Genomic DNA, 21,691 nt, shown 5'->3' with positions numbered 1-21,691 from the left:
TGTGCAACTTCTGTAAGGTCATAAGCAGGTTATAAAGGTCATATGGCTCTCCCCGGTTGTGTCCACCAGCATCTAGGGTGGCAAAGTGTCCTACTTTACAGACAGTAATCCTTTGTTGAATAGCTGTCTGCTCCAAGTTAGGTTTAAAGTTAAAGAACCATAAGAAAAGAGAGCATGGGCTGTGAAGCTGCCCATGAATAGTTACCTGGACAACAGACTGAACAGCAATAAAGGTGACCTGGTTACATTTATTATTATCATCATCATCTTGCCCTTCTTGCCAAAGGAACCCAGGGCAGCAAACATAAAAAGGAAACAATTTAACAAGAAAAGAAAACATTTTAAAACATTCTAAAATCACAATTAAAACATTTCAAGTATAATTACAATTAAAAACATGCCAAACATTCTAAAACACAGTTAAAACATTCTAAAAACAATTAAAATATTCTAAAAACACTGTTAAAACATTCTTCCACCTTTGATCTTCACATTGCCAGGAGCAGTCTGCTTCAGCCATCAAACGCCTGGGTAAAATGGGATGTTTTCTAATTCCTCTGGAAAGTAAAAAATGATGGATACAGATGCACCTTGCTGAGAAGGGCATTCCACAAGCTGTACTGGTATACTGTGACCTGGCTTGCACAAAGACATGCTAATTTGCGAGACAGCATGAACGTGCAAGCTCCTGGAGAGGAGCTTGCAGTCGCTTTGCTCCTCCTAGTCCAACTAGTAAGCCAGCCAGGACTCATGGTTAAGCTCTCTCTTCACTAACGGTGAGCTGTAGCCAAAGTTTGTTAGTGAGCAATCTTGCTAAGCCAAGGTTTGGCTTAGCATGACATGTGAATTAGGCCTGTATTTCTATTAAAATTATAGTAATTATTTCTAACTTTGTATCTATTCATATCAACACAAGCAAATGTTTTGCAAATGTGTCTCCTCCTTTGTCCCCTTTTTGGCAATGTGCAAATAGCCACACTACTCAGAGATACTTGCCTCTGAATATGGAGGGGAAGGTCCAGTTTTAGCCGACAAAGTTCGCAGCCAATGGTAGATATATATTTTGGGTATCTGTCTATTGTTAGTGACTGTCATCTCATGCAAATACTGCTTGGCCACCACTCCTCCCAAAATACACCTACAGTGAAAGAAATGTCATTATTTGCAAGATAAATGAATGCCTTTGATGTCTGTGAGGGATAGGCAGGAAGGTATATATTAGCTCACTCCTCTGTTTGAGGACAGAACTTGCTTTAAGCACCATAAAACATACTGACAAAGGTGGCAGAGACTTACATACAGCTGGAGGGCTGTGATTCAGCACACTGATAAGCTCTGTTCTTTTTTTCATTTACTTTCTCTTGCATCTCCAATTCAAGTATTTGGTGTGCTATGATTAAAATTTAACATCTGCCAGTTTTACGTCACCATTCCCCTTTATGGATGGCACAGGATGAGGAGCATAGTAGATGCATGTAAAAATGTTCTGTTCTCTGAAATCGAGGTCAAGTCCCTAGCCTTATAAGCTTTCAAGCCAAACTCTTAAACTACTCTCTTAAATATGGATGTATTATGTGGCACACCACACAAACTGTTACAACAATGAAATGCAAATGGGTAAAATGATGAGGGACTTGACATGAGGCTGAACATACTTCAGTTTGGATTTTGAGCCTATGAGAAAGTGTTTGGGAGAAAATATTAGCTGCCTTCTGATATGAAAATCAATATGGCTATATAGTGGAGCAATCAGAAGACCCCTTGACCAAGTGTAATGTGCATCTAACTGTACAGGAAGGGCTGGGTTTGGGTTGTATGAATTTTTCCCCATTCACTACTCTAGCAAGTCTTAAATTGCTGGACAGATGGGCACCACTCCTTCTCAGGGCCCATGATCTGTCCCTATTTGCACATCATAGTTCCTCTAGAAAGCTTATGGCAGCATAAATGAGGGTGACCACATTTGTCCTTGCAGGAAAGCATGTCTAACCTCACCCACTAAACGTCATGGCTAAGCAAGTACTTGTACCCAATCTCCTGAGTCCAAGTCCACTATACCACACCTGTTGTCCAAAATCTGCCTCTCCAGTGGTCACCTGCTGCTCAGTCCCAGCTGCCGTATTTGTTTAGATTACCACACATGCACGGCAGCCAAGCCAGAAAGAAAGGTGTCAGCTCGACACACCACTGAGAACTAGTGCTGATATCTGCCCTCGTCATTCCTCGTTTTCTTCCCCTGTGAAAGAAGCTCCATTTTTCTACCTCATTCTCAAGGCACTTTCGAATATCTGTGGGAGTTTAGCTTACCTTATTGTTGCAAGGTAGCTGAGGTGTGTGTGCGTTTGTCTTTCCAGTGAGCAGTTATCCAGCACTCTGCAGCCCAGTGGAGGCTGGTGGTTCCAATGTTAGTGGGCAGTGAATCTGCTCTGGGTTTAGTCCGAACAAGCTGAAAGCACCTAGGACAGCTCCTTGAAACTAAAACCTGGAGTGGATTCACTGCCCCACTGACATCAGAGTCACCAGCCTCCACTGCTGTAGCCTGCACAGGCTTCCTACACTTCCTGGTCTAACAAAAAAACCCATGGGAAGAGTTTCCTTGGTATGTCCCCCTGGGACTTAATTGAAGCCTAGAGGCACCCAGGAAGGCTGCAATGTAGAGCGAAAGAAAGGGTACTCACAAAGCCTGGTCACCTCAAAATAAGGGAAATACAATAAAAATTCTGCATCCCACCCATGAGAATTTCACCAATATTTTCTTGCCAGTTTTTGAATGCAATTTCTTTTCCCATTAATTGATGGAGAATAGTTGGAGGAGAGGGAACACAATTTTTGGCACAGCACCACTGAGAATTGAAATATTAATTTGATTTAATATTCATTTGATTCAAAATATGTGTTGATACTCTCCTGCAAATTACATTAATTTATTTTTTATTTGTTTTGCATTTTTCAATTGAAATTAAAGCTTACACATGTTAAACACGTTAACACTTAAATCAGATACATGTCTATTCAGAAGTATGTCCAACAGGGCTTATTCCAGAGAAGTGGTTATAAGATTGCAACCTAAAAGATTTAAACCTATTTTAATAATGCAGAAGTTACAGAAATGCTCTTTTAAGGCAGTAAATAGTCACCTAAATCACAGCTTAGTTGGATTTCATTTTTATAGACTAGAGAAAAATGGGGGAAGATGTTATCAGTGGCTATTCTGACAGTTGCCCATTAGAGGGCAGAGCTAACAAATTGATGGATATGGAGATATATAGCTTACATTCATTACAGAAAGTATTACTAAACGGATGCATTAACTACAAACATAGTTTGTTTTAGAAAGGCACTGTCAGCATGAAAGCCTTGATAAATTTGTTTGTCTGTGGCAGGGATGCCTTCCAGATGTTGTTGGGCTACAGCTCCCATCTTTCATAACCATTGACCATGCTGGCTGCAGCTGATGGAAGTTAAAAGTCCAACAATATCTGGAGAGCCCCAGGTTCCCCACTCTCAATCCTAGAGGCATAGCTCTTACTTTGGGTACAAATACCACTCAAGCCTAAGCAATAGAAGAAAAAAGGGCAGTTTTTTTTAATGGACAGCCTATAGCATAGTGGCCCCCTCTAGGATGCACACCTTAATGTGGTGAGGGGGTTTGAGAGTGCTGAGAAAGCTGAGAGCAATGCCGTCAGGAGTCTAGACCAAGAGGCTAGACTCCTAGCAGGGGCAACCAAGGCGGAATAGTCAAAGCTGAGACACCAGACTAAGATGCATCCAAACTCAGAGGAAGACAGTGGTAAACCACCTCTGAATATCTCTTACCACAAAAACCGTATGAACAAAGTGTCCAAAATGCAACACAAGATTGTGCTGGAAGATGAGACCCCCCCAGGTCAGAAGGCACTCACCGAGCTACTGGGGAAGAACAAAGGACAAGGACAAGTAGTGCTGTGACTAATGACACAGCTGGGTCAAAGCCGAAAAGAAGCCCAGAGGCTGATGCGCACAGATGCGAAAGGAGACTCTGGAGTTGTACGACGCACACAATAGGAACATGGAATATGAGAAGCATGAACCAGGGAAAGTTAGAAATTGTCAAGAAAGAAATGGAACGTATCAACATTACAATACTTGGGGTGAGTGAATTAAAATGGACGGGAATGAGACATTTTCATTCAGGCAACTACAAAATATTTTATGCAGGAAATGAGAAATTAAGAAGAAACGAGATTGCTTTAATAGTGAGAAGTGATGTAGTAAAAGCAATTAGGAGCTAAAACGCAAGCTCTGAGCAAGTGATATCAATGAGATTAAATGGGAAACCTATTAACATAACTATCATCTAAGTCTCTGCTCCAACAGCAAACGCAGAAGAAGAAGAATTGGAGAGATTTTACACAGAAGTACAGGAGGAAATTGATCACACACCAAAACAAGATGTGATGAAAATCATGGGGGACTGGAATGCAAAAGCAGGGAACAGAGAAGAACTAGGAATTGTGGGGAAATGGGGCTTAGGAGACAGAAATGAAGCAGGAGAAAGACTTATTGAATTCTGTGAAGCCAATAATTTGTTTCACATTTTTTGAGCAACCGAAAAGACGACTGTACACGTGGATATCATCAAATGGTCAATATAGGAATCAAATTGGTTATATAATTGGAAGCAGAAAATGGAGAACTTCCATATTTTCTGCAAAAGCAAGACCAGGAGCAGACTGCGGTACAGATCATGAACTGGTTGTATCGAAAATCAGAGTAAAGCTAAAGAAGAACAACAAAGCAATCAGAATTCCAAAATACAATTTAAATAACATCCCAGAAGAATATAAAAATCAAATAAGGAACAGATTTGAGGCTTAAAACTTAGTTGACAGAGAACCAGAAGAACTATGAAGTCAGAGACATTATCAGGGAATAATGCAAAAAGACAATACCTCTAGTTAAAAAGAGAGAAAGACCTCAATGGATGACTGAAGAAACTCTTCAAATGGTTAAAGAGAGAAGGAAAGCAAAAGCAAAAGGAGATAGAAACATGGTCGGAACACTAAGTGCAACAATACAGCAACTAGTCTCTAGGGACAAAGAGAACTATTACAATTGTTATTGTCTAGAAATAGATGAGGACAACAAAAAGGGAAGAACAAGAGCCCTATTCCAAAAGACTAGAGAAATTAAACGGCGTCACTAGCGGGAGTGCGGAGAGGGTGCGGACCTCCCGCGCTCGCACTCCCAGGTGCATGGACGGGGATGGCTGGTCTTGCGTGCGTGCACACGTGCACGCACTCACCATGCGCTCCAGGCTGGCGGTGGAAGGCCCGTCCCGGCTTCACCGCCAGCGAGTGGGCGCCTGCTGTCGGTCTCGCCCGCCCGCTTCCGAGGAAAAGTTGGCTGCGCCGACCCGGAGCGCTTCTCAGCTCCTTTGCCGGCCAACGGCGTGGGGCAGGGCGGCTCTGGGTGTCACCCCCCTCAGGGTGTCACCCAGGTGCGGTCCGCACCCTCCGCACCCTGGTAGTGATGCCCCTGGCAAGCTGCATACTCCCAAGGAGCCCAGTTGCCCCCCAGCTGGCAGTTGCAGACAAGGAAGGGGCTGGCTTGTGCAGCTGTGGCAAGCTGAGCAGGCCCTAGCCAGCTGGGGAGGACTAGCCTCAGAAGGAGGCAATGGTAAACCCCCTCTGAATACCGCTCAGAGCTTGGAAAAGTTACTTTTTTGAACTACAACTCCCATCAGACCAATTCAGTGGCCATGCTAGCTGGGGCTGATGGGAGTTGTAGTTCAAAAAAGTAACTTTTCCAAGCTCTGATTACCGCTTACCATGAAAACCCTATTTACAGGGTAGCCATATGTTGGGATCGACTTGAAGGCAGTCCATTTCCATTTTAGATAGACCAATGGCCTGATCCAATATAAGGCATGTTATGGATATTCCAAAGGTAATGGTTTCTTGTGTCCAATTTGTCATGAGTACATTTTATTGGGAAGCTAGTTGGTGCATTGTGCTATGTCATTTCTTCAAAAGATTTCTTAGGGGGTATCAACATGGCGGAGGGGCCACCACTCAGGAGTAGAGCATGTGCTTTGCATGCAGAGGGTCCCTGGTTCAATCCTTGGCATCAGCAGTTAGGGGGATCAGGTAATAGGTGACGGAAAAGACCTCTGCCTGAGACCCTGGAGAGAACTGCTGTCAATCAGAGTGGAGAAGAATAAGCTAGGTTTACTAATAGTTCGACTCTGGTAGAAGGCAGCTTCCTATGGTAGCTTCTCATATGATTGTGTAATACTGTAGCACTAAAGTGGACAGGCAGGAAAAAGCACCAAGAAAGAGGTACAAGGTTAACAGTTAAACTAGGTTCAGAACTGATTTAAATTCCAACAGCCTGCAGCAGTAAGAGAGATGGGAAGCACGGCCACTTTACCAGTTCGCCTGAGAGCAGCTCCATTTGGCTCCTCTTCTCATCAAAGCCGATCATTATAAGAAATGTGTAACTTTAAGAACAGTTGGCCTTTTCCCCTCTTCCCTCTCCATTCTTTTTTTCTTTTGTGTTGTGTCTTTTAGATTGCAAACCTGTGGGCAAGAACTGTCTTGTTTATTATCGATCTTATATAAATGATGTAAATTGACAAAGGGTTGTTATGGCTCCTCAACTCCACCGAATCCCAAGAAACCTGCGAATTGTAGATTTGAGAAAATGCTGATAAGTCTTTGCAGTTTCTAAGGACTTCACAGAATGATGGTACCTAGGATGCCTTGGGAGCCAAATGTGTTTAAATTTGTCATGTAGACATGCTCCTTGATCGTCTTTTCTCTGAGTCAAACATATCCAGGTCTGACTGCCTTTTGTTTTAGGATTTGTTTTCTGGTGCCTTGTTGCTGCACTCCTCTGAAGGACTATAGTGCTATAGCATGTAGGCTTATTCGTACCACCCCGCTGCGCCATTATAGTGTGGACTTTGTATCAATAGATAAGAATCCACCAGTGTAGCCATAACAAGTGTGTTTTATTTTCTGACCAGTAGGCAGCTGCAGGAGTCAATGTAGTCTTGTCTTTAAAATTAATATTATGTTCCCCTGCAGCAATAGTGTCTCTGTAGAGAACATAGTAAGTATATTATGTTCGTTACATAATGATGAAGCCAAACCAAAGTTGACTCATCTGTGAATATGAGTTAGGTGATTTAAAGGAGAACTGTGTCAATTTATACTTGACACAGCACAGGACACACAAATAATTTCTAGTAGGATTGCCAACTGATCAGGAGAGGCATGGCCACAGATATATTTGTTTAATTAATTTGCTTTCTGGATATTTGCCAGTAAAAGGCATGCTGGTTTTTCCACACATTTTTCTCCTAAAAAGCTGTACACTCTAGTTGAAGATAATAACTTTTGCACTGGGCTCTGCTCCAAATTGCTGAACTCTCTCTATCCAACCTACCCCAAACCAGCCAATCCCCTGCCCCCACATCTCTGTCTAGACCCAGAGGACTCCATCCAAGACCCCACTAACCTACCTTCTTTTTATTATTGGCAACTGTAATGGTTGAGACCTTTAAAATTAATGTTAAAAGTTAAAAAAATGCAAAAGTTACTGTGTCATAATGAAAAGATATATTAACAGAAATGGGGAAAACCTTAACTTTGTTGTCATTGCTATGTGGCCAGATAGATCAATTTCCTCTGCTCTGGTAGGAGCACTACAAAACGCTGAATACAAAATACTTTATGTAAGCAGAGTTCCAGTACAATATTTCTCATGACATTCCACACAGAACACACCTCAGTCAGAGCATCCATGCAAGTATAACTGACTATTATTTTGTTAACAGGGGCCACCATCCTTGAATTGAGTAAGTGTTGGATGGCCAGAGAGATTAGCTTCACACAATGACTTTGTCTGAACCAATGGCCAGCACCAGATTTAGGGGCAGGAGATTATTTATTTTATGCCCTTCCTTTCTTTCATCATAGAATGCAAGGTGACATGCATGTGGTTGCCAGGCAATCTCCCATCCAGGCACTGGTCAGATCTATACCTGCTTAGCTTCAGCAAGGGGGTGGCCTCATGTGCCTTCAGACTATAGCCTGAGACCAGATCCATATGACCACCTAGAGTGTCAGACTTGTGGGAGCACTAGGGCTGAGCACTTCTTACAGGCTACTGTGATGTCCCTATAGTTTGATAACTGTAAATATGGTAAGTACGGGTTTATTAAGAGATATATGGTAAGTGACTGAGTGAGAGGGGGAAGTACATGGGCTAGAATGCTGGAGAATGCTGTATGATGATTGGCTGAGCGTTTGAGTGGCTGAAGGTATAAATGAGAGCATGACAGTTGAGAGGAGGTTGGTTGGTGGAGGAGTTGTTGAGAAGGGCGGTTGGTTGATGAGAGGGATTTTGGAGGAGTTGGTTGGCAGAGTTCTGAGGGAGGCTTGGATTGTATTTGGCTGATATTTAGGCAATATATATATGACCAGAAACAAAGAGTGACACTATATGAAACCATACGCTTGTTAAACATACCTTACATAATCTTGTTATTTCCTGGTGTTTATAAATAAATATTTTATTGGTTTACCAAAAGCCTGATCCTTGGCTGGGGCTTTCACAGACCAGAAGGGTGGGCAGGGTATTTACCAACGCAGAGAAACAGTATCAGTGGTGGCAGCGGTGAAGAGATAGTGTATCATCAAGTATCCAGGGCAACCCAGGGCTCTATGCTTTATTGGCACAAAGATACAGGGGGGTTGTGGCCTGCAAGTGCACCCAGACACAAAGTAACAATAAGCCAGAAGGGAGACTAAGGCGAAGTCTCTAGCAGTATTGTTTACAGGGAGTGACTGGTGGTGCTGCCTAGCAGTGGGATCTTGTGAGATCTGTGCTAGGGTGAGCTAGAGAAAAATAAAAACTATGTTTCTCCCTGCTGGTAGCCACGGGTGGGAGTATCACAGGTGGTGCCAGGGGAGGAACGTTACAGCTACCTATTCTAGTATCTGCTCAACACCTGAAACAAACCAAGGAGGATAAAGGGTTGAAGACAGCCAGTGTGGTGTAATGGCGAGAGTGTTGGACTATGACCTGGGAGACCCGGATTCGAATATGAACTCAGCCATGAAGCTCACTGGATTACTTTGGGGGCACTCACTGTCTCTCAGCCTAACCTACCTCACAGGGTTGTTGTGAGGATGAAATGGAGAACCATGTACACTACTTTGAGCTCCTTTGAGGAAAGGTGGTATATAACTATAATTTATTATCATCATCATCATCAACAACACAAGCAATTTTCGATTGTGCTAGAGGTGCATAAAAAAACTCTGTTTGTGCAAGAGAAGGTGGCTAGAATGAATAACAAGGGGAGCCCATATGCTCAGAAGCTATGTGGGGGGCCATATGGGAAATCCTTTTGCATCTGGACCACCAGTTAAAGAGAAAGGTTCTTTATATAACTCCATTCACTAAACAGACATTATGGTGGAACAGTTCCAGTTCCAGTTCCGGGTGACACATAACTCTTCTTTTTATGTATTGTGTTGCATTTTGACACGTAGCCAAATAATACAGAGAGTGAGAGAAAAGGAACAATTTCCTGTAAATGGCTGAAAAGTAAATGGATAAAAAGAAAGAAAGAATGGAAGTTGGCCAAATGAAGCAACTTTATATTTGTTGGTTATAAAATTTGTAGACTATTATAATTACATTGGATATTTAGCAGTAATTCCTGAAACAGAACTGAATGATCTTTGCTATGTTTTATTTTATTTTTTACTCTCAACTGTCTACCTGTAACTCAGTCCTGCATAGTGTAGCTGGTAACCTGGAAACCTGAACCTGTTTAAACAGATACAATGTAGCACAGCATAATTGTATGCCTATATTGCCTGATAAGAGCAACACCATATTATATTTAATATGGACATGCCGTCAGGAGTATGATCGTCTTGGGTCTTGGAGCGGTCTTCAACCCCTTACTTTTTTGGAACAGGGTTTCTATGTCTCCAGTATCCTATGAACCAATCAGCATGAAGGAGAGTGTGTTAACCACTGAGAGGAATCTTCTCACATGCTTCCTTGTCTTTCCTGCTGATTGGAGCCAATCAGAGAGAGAGGTGTGTTAGCCACTGAGAAGACTCCTTTTAGTACTAACACTCTCCCCTTTCCTGCTTATTGCCTCCTGTGATGCCCCTGTATTTATAATACTGTAAATATGGTGTGTGTTTATTAGAGTATATATGGTAAGTAGACTGAGTGAGGAGGGGAGTACATGGGCTGGAACGCTGGAGAATGTTGTATTATGATTGGCTGAGTGTTTGAGTGTCTGAAGGTATAAATGAGAGGATGACAGTTGAGAGGGGGTTGGTTGATTTTAGTTGGAGAAGAGTTCTGTTGGTTGTTGAGTTCTGTGGGTTGATGAGGGAGGTTGGAGTTGGTTTTGTGGGTTGGATTGGATTTAGACGGGTAGTGAGGCAGGTTATTGACGGCTAGAAACATAAAGAGTAACGCATCTGATGAAACCATACGCTTGTTAAACTATACCTTTAAGTAATCTTATTATTCCTGTATATATAAACAAACATTTCTTGGTTTATCAGAACGTCTGATCCTTGGCTGGATTACACAGACCAGAAGGGTGGGCAGGGCATATACCAAGGTGGGGAAACAGTATCAATGGTGGCAGCGGTGAGGAGATAGTGTAACATCATCAAGTATCTAGAGCAACCCAGGGCTGTATTCTTTATAGGCACAAAGATACAGGGGGGTTGTGGCCTGCAAGTGCACCCAGACACAAAGTAGCAATAAGACAAGAGGAGACTAAGGCACAGTCTCAAGGCAATATTGTTTTACAGAAAGGTCTGGTGGTGCTGCCTAGCAGTGGGATCTTGAGAGATCTTTGCTAGAGCCGGTGAGAGAATCATTTTGAGAGCAGGACCCTGAGGTGGGAACCTAGCAGGTGGTGGCCTGAGGTGGGATCCTGATGGATAGGGGCCTGACAAAGTGGTGAAAGCAGGTGCGAGCCTGACACCTCCTAGGGATGTCTATTGTTGTGGGAGAAGGCATTAAGAAGGATCTCATTCTCAACCCAGCAGCAAAAAAGGGGTGTGGCTGTGACTATCATGAAGGACCCCTGCACTTCCGAATTTGTGACTTTATTACTGCATCCCACAGACCACCTAAATGAAGCTCATGGACCACTGGTGGTCCACGAACTACAGTTTGGGAACCCCTGGTCTGAACTCTTTCTAAAGGTATCCGAATTTGTGACTATAACTACATCTTGTGGGAGTGAATTCCATAGTTTAACTATGCTGTGTGTGAAGAAGTGTCTGCTTTTGTCTGTCCCAAATCTGCCAACATTCAGCTCCATTGCATGCCCAAGTTCTTATAGTATTATGAGAGAGGGATAAAAACATCCCTCTGCTTTCTCCACAGTTGCAGGCATAAGAGCTGGCAAGGGAGAAAGAGTGGAGTTGTTTAAGAGAGGAGGTGGACTTCAGACTTCTGAGGGGGAGGGGTGGAGCTGGGCAAGTAAAGCTTACAGGAAAGGATGTGATGGTTTGAAGGCACATGAGGCCAGAACCCTGCTGAAGCTAAGCAGGGTCAGGTCTGGTCGGTGCCTGGATGGGAGACAGCTTGCAAACCATATGTAAGCCATCTTGGGTTTCTATCATGAAAAGAAAGGCGGATTATAAATGTAATAAATAAAGAAAAACATAAGAACAATAAGATAAGGCGGAAAAACCTTGGGAAATGTTGGGGGTAAGGACAAGAAACTTATGTAGGATCTGGAAGTGGACAGGGAGCTAGATTTAAAGAGGGATGACAAGAGAGGTGAATAATTTTGACAGCAGAGTGCAGGATGATCTTCAGAAGACAAAGGTGGGACCATGGAAAATATTGTAGTAGTCAAGGCAAGAGATGGCCAGGACATGAGGGCGCAGGGATTTTCTGAGCAGAGAGGAAGGGCTGCATTTTCATAATGTTGTAAAATGAGAAGCATCATGATTCGGTGGGGGGCTGAATGGGGGAGGGGGAAGAGGGAGAAGGGTAAGAGAGAAAACAAAGGCATCATGCTGATCAACAGGCATGGTGCCTGGTGGATGTCATCCATGGATGAAGAGAGTAAACAAGGAGAGGAGGCTTGCGAAGGAAAGATTAGGTCAACATACTGACCTTGAGATGATGAAGCATTTAAGTGGAAATATCAGAGAGAGAATTATGGGGTGCAGTTTAGAGGTAGAGAGGCTGAGCTGGGTTTCATCACCACGTAGGTAGTACTGAAGTAGTACTGAGTCCACTTACACTGAATTCCACTTCTATTGAGCATAAGGAGTTATGCACTGAAAAGCACCATTCTTTATAACAGGCATTGCCTGTACACTTTCATCAATCCCTGCTGCCCCAGGGGATAGAAAGTTGCTTTTGAGACAGAGACAGAGAGAAGCAAAGGTTTGGGGGGGATGCAGAATTTGAAGCTTGCTACATGCTCACATGGAATACACACAGCCCTTCTTCCTGGTCCAGCAAGGAAGATATGTGCATGGAATTGGGCTTCGATGCTTAGCTGATGCAAACGCATTTGCACTGTGGTATAAGGCTCATTTAGGCTCCATTGAACTGCCTGTATGAAGATGAGAATACTATTACAGGATTCTTTGGAAGGGTGATCATCTTTGGGTTCCCTCCAAGCCTGTGATTTTATATCTGTAAGATAGGATTCTGTAGAAGAAGGAATAGCTGAAGTAATTACAGAAGTCTGTTAAGCATCTCTCCACATGACTAAAGAGGTGGCCAAGTACAGGTGTGTTGCCATAGAAACTACCACCTAGTGGTGCTTCCTTACACACACACCTACCTGGCTCGAAGTGATGTCATTCTGGGTGGAGGAAGAACAATGGACCTGAAGGCAGTCTTCTTGTCCTTGATCTGGGACAGCTTGACTTGCTGTCCATGCAGGAGAAAAAACTATGGCTTTTTTTTTGGGGGGGAAGCAAGAAACCTAATGGGGGAACAAGATATGTACAGTGTTAATGCTGTGAGTCAGGGATAGCAATGTGGGGCTCTCCAGATGTTTTGAACTACACCTCCCACAATCTCTTGACATTGGCCATGTTGACTATAGTCCAAAACATTGTAATCCAAACCTTGTTGGCTACCCCATCTGTGAGCCCTTAAATCTTAAATTCTGCCTGTATGTGTGTGTGTATTATGTCATATCCAGTATATAGAAGAAACTACAACTGATCTATGCACACGCTTCAGAAACCACAAATCAGCAATCTTGACCAAAAAAGTGGAGCAACCAATTGCAAAAGATTTCAACACTGAGGGCCACAGTCTGTTGGACTTTTCTATAACAGCTATAGAGATGCCAACAGATCCAGCAGCACTTTTGGATATATTCTCTGGACACATTGGCACCACATGCCCTAAACCTGGAGGACCAGCATTACTTAGCTTCTGCAAATGAAGTCCCTCTGAGCATTCCATCCTCAAAGCTCTGTAACGGCCACCTTGGTAACAGCATTTGTATGTTAGCAGCTGATGAAGGCAGAAGCCGAAACGTTTTGGTTGAACAATAAAAACCTCTGTTTTGTTAATCACAGTTACGTGCATATATTTTTAGGTGATTAACGGAATCCTTATAGGGATCCAGAGCAACCTTGGGTGAAGTTCTGTCTGTTGCTTTCAAAACTCTCTCTCTCTCTCTCTAAATATATATATATATGCACCGCTGTCTCCAATGGCTTTCATGGCAAGGAAACTAAACCTGAGTTATGTGCTGGCACCCCTGAAGTCTCTCACCATTTGGAGATTGGGGTGCATGTGACAATAATCCCCACCCAGAGCTACTAACTGTGGGAGGTAGAAAATTACACACTTCTAGGCTAGGGTCCTATGGACTAGACAGATCACAATAGCTGTGACAGTCTTCTGGTCCCATTCACAACATGGTCTCTTATCAAGGCCCATCTTAGTGGACCACCTAATGATTTTTCTGCCTATTGTACACTGTGCTAGATGCTTATAATTGTATTTTCATTGCTTGTTTTATTTCTTATTGGTATTTTATTATGGAATTCAAACTGTAAAAAATAAAATACAATATAAGAAACAAATGCAATACAGTTAAAAATCAATATGGATATTTAATGCAGACATGTTGCAGACCACCTGAACAAACCTCATGGACCACAGTTTGGGTACCCCTGGTATAGGCTTAAGTTTACAAAATCTCATGTTGCTGTTTTAAGGTTCAATGTGTGTCCATAGAATTCTTAACTATTAAAGTCTGGCCACACACCTGGCTGCTTTCATCTCCACCCAGTTATTCGCTCTCACACACAGAAGCAAACAACAGACATTTCGACCTGCAAGTCAAAACGGCATGTAAATTTTGCAGGGATAGGCTGAACCAACGCAATCTCTCAGGGTGTATTTCTTCATTGCGCAAGTAACAATGCAGCAAAAGGCACTGTGGCAGCTATGAAACATTCAAGTAACGCCATGTTTTCAGATGTTACATTTTGCAAACAGCAACAGTTGCTTTAATCTTCTTGCAGCTGTAGTTGCCTCTGATGTGTTGCTAACTTTTGAATTAGTTATCCTAAAAACACGCTTAACTTCGACAATGGACAAAGAGCTTGTTACCAGTGCAACACCATGTACAATTTCAGTGGACCACACCTGTCCTGCTGTGTTGAATGCATGGCATAAAAACACTGGAACAAGCTATTGCCACACATCAGACACATGAATGGTGGCCACAGCACCATCTAAGAAGAAGCTCATAAGTGAACAGAGTTGCCTGCTCTTTTACTGGTTTTGCTCCTGCGTCTATAACAGCAGCTCAACATGCAGAAAATTTGCAAATGAAGCTTTTCTTGTCTGGAGATAAATTGATGGGGAAATAATTGATTGCTACATTCCTGTGTGTCAGGCTACTGTTAAACGAACAAGAGCACAACCAATTAAAAAGTTGACAACCTTTTCCCCCAGCAACCCTTTGGTCAAGACATTCCAATTTCACCAGGCTTTGTGATCATTTATTTATTTATTTATTACATTTCTACCCCACCTTTCTTTTCATCTTGACACCTTACTACTCTTAGTGTTGCTCTGATTTCTAACTTAGTTCTTTTGTATTTATTGTGACATTACAACATTGTGATATTACAGTATTACATTTAGCCCTATAAACTGTTTTAACTGGTTTTAATATTGTATTTTATATTGTTGTAACCTGCCCTGGAACCTTATGATTAAGGTTCAAGAATAAAATAATAATATTTTACTTTATATATTTGTCTTTCTAAACTGCTTTGGGGGCTCTTATAGCCAAAACGTGGGGTATCAATCAGTACATAAACCCCTTCCTCCCAACTGGTTTTCTCTGGCAAATATCTTAAATCCTGTAAGTAGGAAATCGCAGAGATAAAGGCAGGTCTGCGGGGGAAGGGTTAAGTACCCACCAGTTCTCCATTGTAAACCCTGTACCACTTTGTAGTTGTTCAGTAAATCTGTGTTTGCTGGCAAATGTCCTGGATCTCTCTCTCTCTCTCTCTCTTTCCTTAACAGGGACTTTTCTGGATCATACTTTCAGATAAAGCTTCTACCTAGTTTATTTTGTTTTTTAGTCCTTAGAGAACAGCAAAGGGACAGTCTTAAGGAAGTTCAGAGAACACAATTGTTTCCTGGAACACCCTGCCAGGAACGAACAGAATCCCTGGGAACCATGCATACTTGCAAAGTTTTGCATTTCCATACCTGCCAACTCTATTGCTTTCTGAGTAAGCTATGCTACGGGGGTCCAACTTACCAGGAGCAGAAAACAAAATCCGCCAATCTAATTGATCTGGCACAAGTAGAACAGAGATTGGATCAATCAAATTATGGTGGTCGCATCTTTTGCTTCATTTTAAAGTGAACTCTGAGGCTTACTGATAAATGCTTGGAAAAAATGTCTCAGTATCATAATATCCCATCTCCACTCTAGATCTGAACATCTACATTATGCCAGCTGGTACATATCAAAACAAAGGCTTCTGTTGTTGTTTTTAAAAAAACCAGGGCCGCCTATAGTAGCTAGGCAGGTAATCTGACCTTTGTTAGTATTATAAACAAAAAGTGCATGCACTTGAAGAAATCATGGAGTAGTACTGTAGACTGCACAAAACTGAAATCCTATACACTTCCTTGGGAGGAAGTCTCATTGAACTCAGTGCTAAATGCTGTGATCCAGCAATCAAAGGTGCATGTTTGCAATTAAGACAAACTTGCATCCTCATTGCATCCAGAAGAAAGGCCCATTTTTTTTTAGCAAGAATCCTCTGTACACATGTGTTTCATGTTAATATATTCTAGGAGTCTTGTGAATTAGGATCTTTAGACATTGGCAACAGTGCATCTTGGCAGATTTACCCAGTAACTTATACTCACACTGATCTTAAACATGGAGATATTTATTGAGCATACACACATAGAATCAAAACATATACATTTAACACTTCAATGGGGAATAGCTCAGTACCAATACATATCTATTGACATCAGTGGGGATAGCTCAGTAACAACATGTGTGAAAGAATTAGCTAAATAAACCTAATCATAACTAAACTCACATACACACACGCACGAAGGAGCAAGCACAAATGGCATAAGAGGAGATGAGAGGGTTGAGTTCAGCACAATTGAGGAATGCACACTAGCCTGCCCCCTCTCTCTCTCTGGGCTCACTTTGCAGACTAGGCCTCAGTCATGCACCGCTGGGTGGCGAGGACCAGACTATGGCTTCTAAAACACAGCATCACACACAGGCAAAGATAGGCAGAGGGAACAGATGTAGAGGCTACAATTTGTAGGGAAAGGACCTCTAGAAGATAGAACAGAGAGCAAGATACAGTAGGGCCCTGCTTTTCGGCGTTCCGCTAATACGGCATGAGCCCCGTCCTCTGCCCCCTTGTTCTCCTCCTCTGGGAGCAGCGGCACAATCAGCTGTAGTGCGGGGGGCTTCAGGGTCCAAGCGCTGTCAGCTGGAGCGCGGTGGCTGGAGCTCCCTGTGCTACAGCTGATTGAAGCCTGCTGCTGTGCCGGCGTGATCAGCTGTAGCATGAGGAACTCCAGCCGCCATGCTCCAGCTGACAGCGATTGCCCCTGAAGCTCCCCGTGCTACAGCTGGATGGGCTATGTTCCACTTTTTGGCAATTTTCGCTTTTCGGTGTGGGTCTGGAACCTAACCCTCCGTATGAGTGGGGCCCTACTGTATAACTTTCCCAGCCCTCGTGGGCAATCTGGAAGTAGAACTGGAGCACACCGAAACTCCTGGGTCAGGCAGGGAAATAGCAAATGCAGCAGGCAGGCCCTGAAATGGCTTCTTGGATCTCTGCTTTGGCTAGCAAAGGTCCAGAGCAAAGCAGGAAAAGTACAGGAACCCTGAAAAGAGCTTTTTAAACCGGTTCAGTAAGCAGGGACCTCTGTTTCAGCAGGAAGGGGTCCAGAGATAGTGAAGGAAAAGCAGGGGAGAGTCAAACCCCTGGGTTCTGGCTGGCTAAATGATTCAGCAGGCAATTTCAGGCAGAGAGATGCTCAGTAGAGTGGAAGCCGGTGACCAGGATCCAGAACTGCAATTCAGCAGGTGATTTCATAATGGAACTGGGCAACCAGAACAGCTCTAGGAGTCCAGTTTTTATACCTTTCTGAACAAAAGCCTCAAAAGAGAGTGCAGGATTGATTTGATCAGGCAGCTGTCCTTCCTTAATTTCCATACCTATTATGAGTCCTATGGTCAGGTTAATGGTCTTTTCATTTGTGAAGTCAGGTGGTGGCATAGAGAGCTTGATAAGATTTGAATAATGGGCTCCTCCCCTATGGACCAAATTTTTACAATTACTTTTGGGATTGCATTGATTGGATTCCCAAAGGCCATGACCTGTGCATATGACTGGCAACATCCTCTCAGGTGAAATGACAGCCTTAACTCTTTCAGCTACTTTTCGATCAGGTCTCAAGCTGCCTCTTTGCAAATAAACCAAACTGAAGCCATTTCAAAAATCATAGGACATGTTGGGGTTGGGTGTCTCTCAGGTTTATAGGCTTGTAGCCAGCCTGCCAACACATTGACTTTAGCTGGGAATTTACTGTCCTCAGTTCATGCATCTGATGAAGTGAACTGTAATCTACAAACGCTTATGCCATATAACAAATTCATTAAGTCTTTAAGGTGCCTCAAGACTGTTGTTTTTGCTACTCCTCTGGAAATTGTCCCCAGTGAGTTTGCAGGGGTTTGCAGCTGTAAACTCCTTGATGTCAAGTCTAGAGACTACATTTTACCTAATACTAACATGAATGGTTGGGGAAAATGTGCTAATATGGGCTTGGTCAAACACCTAGCCTGATCAAAAACACCTCTACTTGGAACCAAATGCAATTTATTTCAATAGGACATTCTTCCAAGTCAGAAAAGTACACTTACAGCCTGATTTGGTACTATTTTCTCAGAAGCTAATAAGCCTCACATAAGATTGCAGCTGTGAATCTGAAAATAAGTTCAACTGTAAACACATTTAAGGATCATAGGAAGGGCCAGGAAGAGAGGGGAAGGCAAGCACACACATCCAAGTATATTCCCTCCCTTTCTCCATCACTGCTGGACCCCTACAGAAAATATGCTGTTCACTACTTTGGGGTCATCTGGGCCAAAAAAAAAGTATATAACTAAACACTATAATATAACAAAAGGGACAATGCATGCACATCTATTCATAAATAAGCCCCATTGAGTTCAGTGGAACTTGTTTCTAGCTAAGCTACTTAGCGATATGCATAGGATTATCAGCTTGAATCATAACCTGGAAGTTAAAAGAAAAGGGCAAGCTTAACCATACTTATTTGTAAGTTAACTCTATTCCTCCACCAAATCAATAGGATTGTCATCAGGGAAAATACTTTCAGACTACAAGCGTTAATGTAAAACATCCCGTTATTTCTTTGACGTAAGTTTAATATATGGAACAAAAGTTTCCCTTCTCAAGAAATTCACTTTGGCCCTTCTTTGTACCCCCGGTAACCCCCCCTTTTTTTCCCTGGTGCTTTGCGGACTTTTGGTAGAATGGGACCGTTCCAGAAATACCGTCTCGCGATTTCTTTAGCTGTCTGTAAGCTGTTTGACGCTAAACATCCTGAAGCCCACTAAACTTCTCTGGAGTAGCTGAAAAGTCCACAAAAAATGTATTCCATACGTGGGCAGCTTCCTCCAGGAATTGCAATAGATAAGGCCACCCCACTAACTCCGTGCTTTTTTGTACCTGCATGAACCCCTCCTCCTGTTTCTTCCGGAGAGACGTCTCACGGCATTCCATGGGATTTTAACCGCAAACTTAAAGCAAGCGGGCGCACGCGCCTACCTTTCCTCTCTAGGCGAATCCCACACCTTGGAGCCGCGTGTGGTGAGGCCGAGCCACGCCTCCTAGTTCCTCAGGAGTTGGGGGCGGGGCTAAAGAGCCGACAGCTTGCGGCGGGTGTTTCCCCGCCTTACAGGCTTCTGCGTTAACCTGTTGGTGGCTCTTCTGGAGAGCGGTGCACGCTGAGACAAACCGCGCGTTTAGAGAACTCTCACGCCGAGGCTTGAAGCTGCGACCAGCTTGTGAGGAAGAACCACAGGGGGAGTTTCGGCCAAACTTGAGTTCTCTTCGGTTCTCCTTTGCCAGACGAGAATAATATAAGGGGTGTGGTTGGGCGAGAGTGCCTTGCAACATGGCTTCTTCCTCCTCCTCCTTTTCTCCAGACGGGGATGCCCGAGAAGTGGAGCAGGTGAGTGAGCAAACGGTCCTCTTCCCCGTCCTCTCCTTCCACACCGCCTGTTACTACGCAAGCTCTTTTTCCTTCTCTCTCTCTCCCCCCCCCCCGTCTCTTGTCTTTTTGGAAGAAAAGCCGGAGCTCAGTGACCTTTTTCTCCTGTGTTTAGCAACAGTGGACAACCCGTTTGGAGTAACCAAGCACTGACTCGAGGTGTTCTGAATACCTGAGATGTGTGTGTTTAAGGCTACTAATCCTACATACGGCCACTTCTCTGGGAGTAAGCGGCATTGAACTCGGTGAGGCTTGCTTCTGAGTAAATATGCATAGGATTGCAATGTAAATCCGCAATCGCTTGCACACTCAGTTTGGGTGTAAGTTCTGTTGAACGCAGTGGGTCTTACTTCTGAGTAAGCCTTCATCAGATGGGGCTGCACACCGGCTGGTGAGGTAAACCGTCCTCACGTTTTTCTTACCTGGAAGTTCTTTTCACGTAGTAAAATTGTATGAGTTGAAGCAAACCGTGCTTATAGTCTAAACCAAGGACACTAGCTAGAACTGGGATAGTTTGGGATTATTATTATTCGTGTGCTCTGTTGATTAATAAGAGGGAAACCTTACTTATGCCGGAACTGTCAAGAGATCCAAATCCATGTTAAGCGATACCTGAATACACACTCTTATTCAAGAATATAAGGAGTGCCTTGCAAACTAAGTGCCTTTTTGGGTTAAACTAAATGCCACCCAATCCAGAGTTTTATTTTTTGGAACAGTTTTTCTCAGTGCTCAGCAGGTGCTAGGTTATCCACCAGAAACTGGCCAGTGGTCCACATGGGTGGTCTACATCCTGCTGATCTCTGTGTTAGAAGATGCATGTTCTCTCCTAACATAACAGTGGGTGTACTTTGTGCTCTTTGAATGAGTTAGCTCGGTTATCAAATGCAAGCCTGTAGCTTCAGGTAAGCCTTGTCAACAACACTGCTCCCTTGAATATGAGTCAACAGCGTGATGTGGCTGCAAAAAAGGCAAACGCTATATTAGGCTGCATTAACAGAAGTATAGTTTCCAAACCACGTGAAGTATTAGTTCCCCTCTATTCAGCACTGCTTAGGCCTCATCTTGAATACTGCGTCCAGTTCTGGTCTCCGCACTTCAAGAAGGATGCAGACAAACTGGAACAGGTTCAGAGGAGGGCAACAAGGATGATCAGGGAACTTGAAACCAATCCCTATGAGGAGAGACTGAAGGAACTGGGCATGTTTAGCCTGGAGAAGAGAAGACTGAGGGGAGATATGATAGCTCTCTTCAAGTACTTGAAAGGTTGTCACACAGAGGAGGGCCGGGATCTCTTCTCAATCATCCCAGAGTGCAGGACGCGGAATAATGGGCTCAAGTTGCAGGAAGCCAGATTTCAACTGGACATCAGGAAAAACTTCCTAATTGTTAGAGCCATATGACAATGGACCCAATTACCTAGAGAGGTAGTGGGTTCTCCGACACTGGAGGCCTTCAAGAGGCAGCTGGACAGCCATCTGTTGGGAATGCTTTGATTTGGATTCTTGCACTGAGCAGGGGGTTGGACCCAATGGCCTTATAGGTCCCTTCCAACTCTACTATTCTGTGATTCTATGAAAGATGGGGCAGGACCTTGGAATGCTGCTAACTGAAGGGAGCATGATGACAAATCAAGTAAACGCTTATTTGAAAGGAAGTCACTTTGATCTCAGTAGGACTTGCTTCCAGATAAGCTTGCATATGATGGGAAAAATTCTTACTGCTATCTTGCTAGTGTTTGCAATTTGAATGTGTGTGTAAAGAAATGCTGAATTATTGGATCAAAGCAAGGAACTGATTTTGATGTAATTATATATTTGTTGATGAAAGATTCCATGTGTTCTATTAGGAT

General features: G+C 43.3%; 1 protein-coding gene and 1 long non-coding RNA gene across 14 annotated transcripts in view; one reads left to right on the top strand and one right to left on the bottom strand.

Annotated features, from left to right (window-relative positions):
- Window positions 1–405: 405 nt before the first annotated feature.
- On the bottom strand, window positions 406–19,546 carry LOC133388778 (uncharacterized). Its single transcript, XR_009763905.1, has 3 exons — window positions 19,296–19,546; window positions 12,848–12,991; window positions 406–557 (listed from the first exon to the last, which is right to left on the bottom strand). It is a non-coding gene; the product is annotated as an uncharacterized LOC133388778 (long non-coding RNA).
- ANK3 (ankyrin 3) overlaps window positions 19,456–21,691 on the top strand; it is a 591,855-nt gene continuing 589,619 nt past the window's right edge. For 10 of the 13 annotated variants that reach the window (XM_061635097.1, XM_061635100.1, XM_061635096.1 and 7 more), the window contains exon 1: window positions 19,456–19,800. In XM_061635097.1, the coding sequence (XP_061491081.1) occupies window positions 19,781–19,800 (20 nt within the window). In that variant the 5' untranslated portion in view covers window positions 19,456–19,780. The remainder of the gene's footprint in view (window positions 19,801–21,691) is intronic. The other 3 variants (XM_061635098.1, XM_061635094.1, XM_061635093.1) reach the window with 1 other exon arrangement.

The sequence above is a fragment of the Rhineura floridana genome, chromosome 7 (genome assembly GCF_030035675.1).
Source record: "Rhineura floridana isolate rRhiFlo1 chromosome 7, rRhiFlo1.hap2, whole genome shotgun sequence".
Taxonomy (NCBI): Eukaryota; Metazoa; Chordata; class Lepidosauria; order Squamata; family Rhineuridae; genus Rhineura; species Rhineura floridana.
The sequence above is the reverse complement of the archived record's forward strand: the minus strand, read 5'-3'. Positions and strand labels throughout refer to the sequence as shown.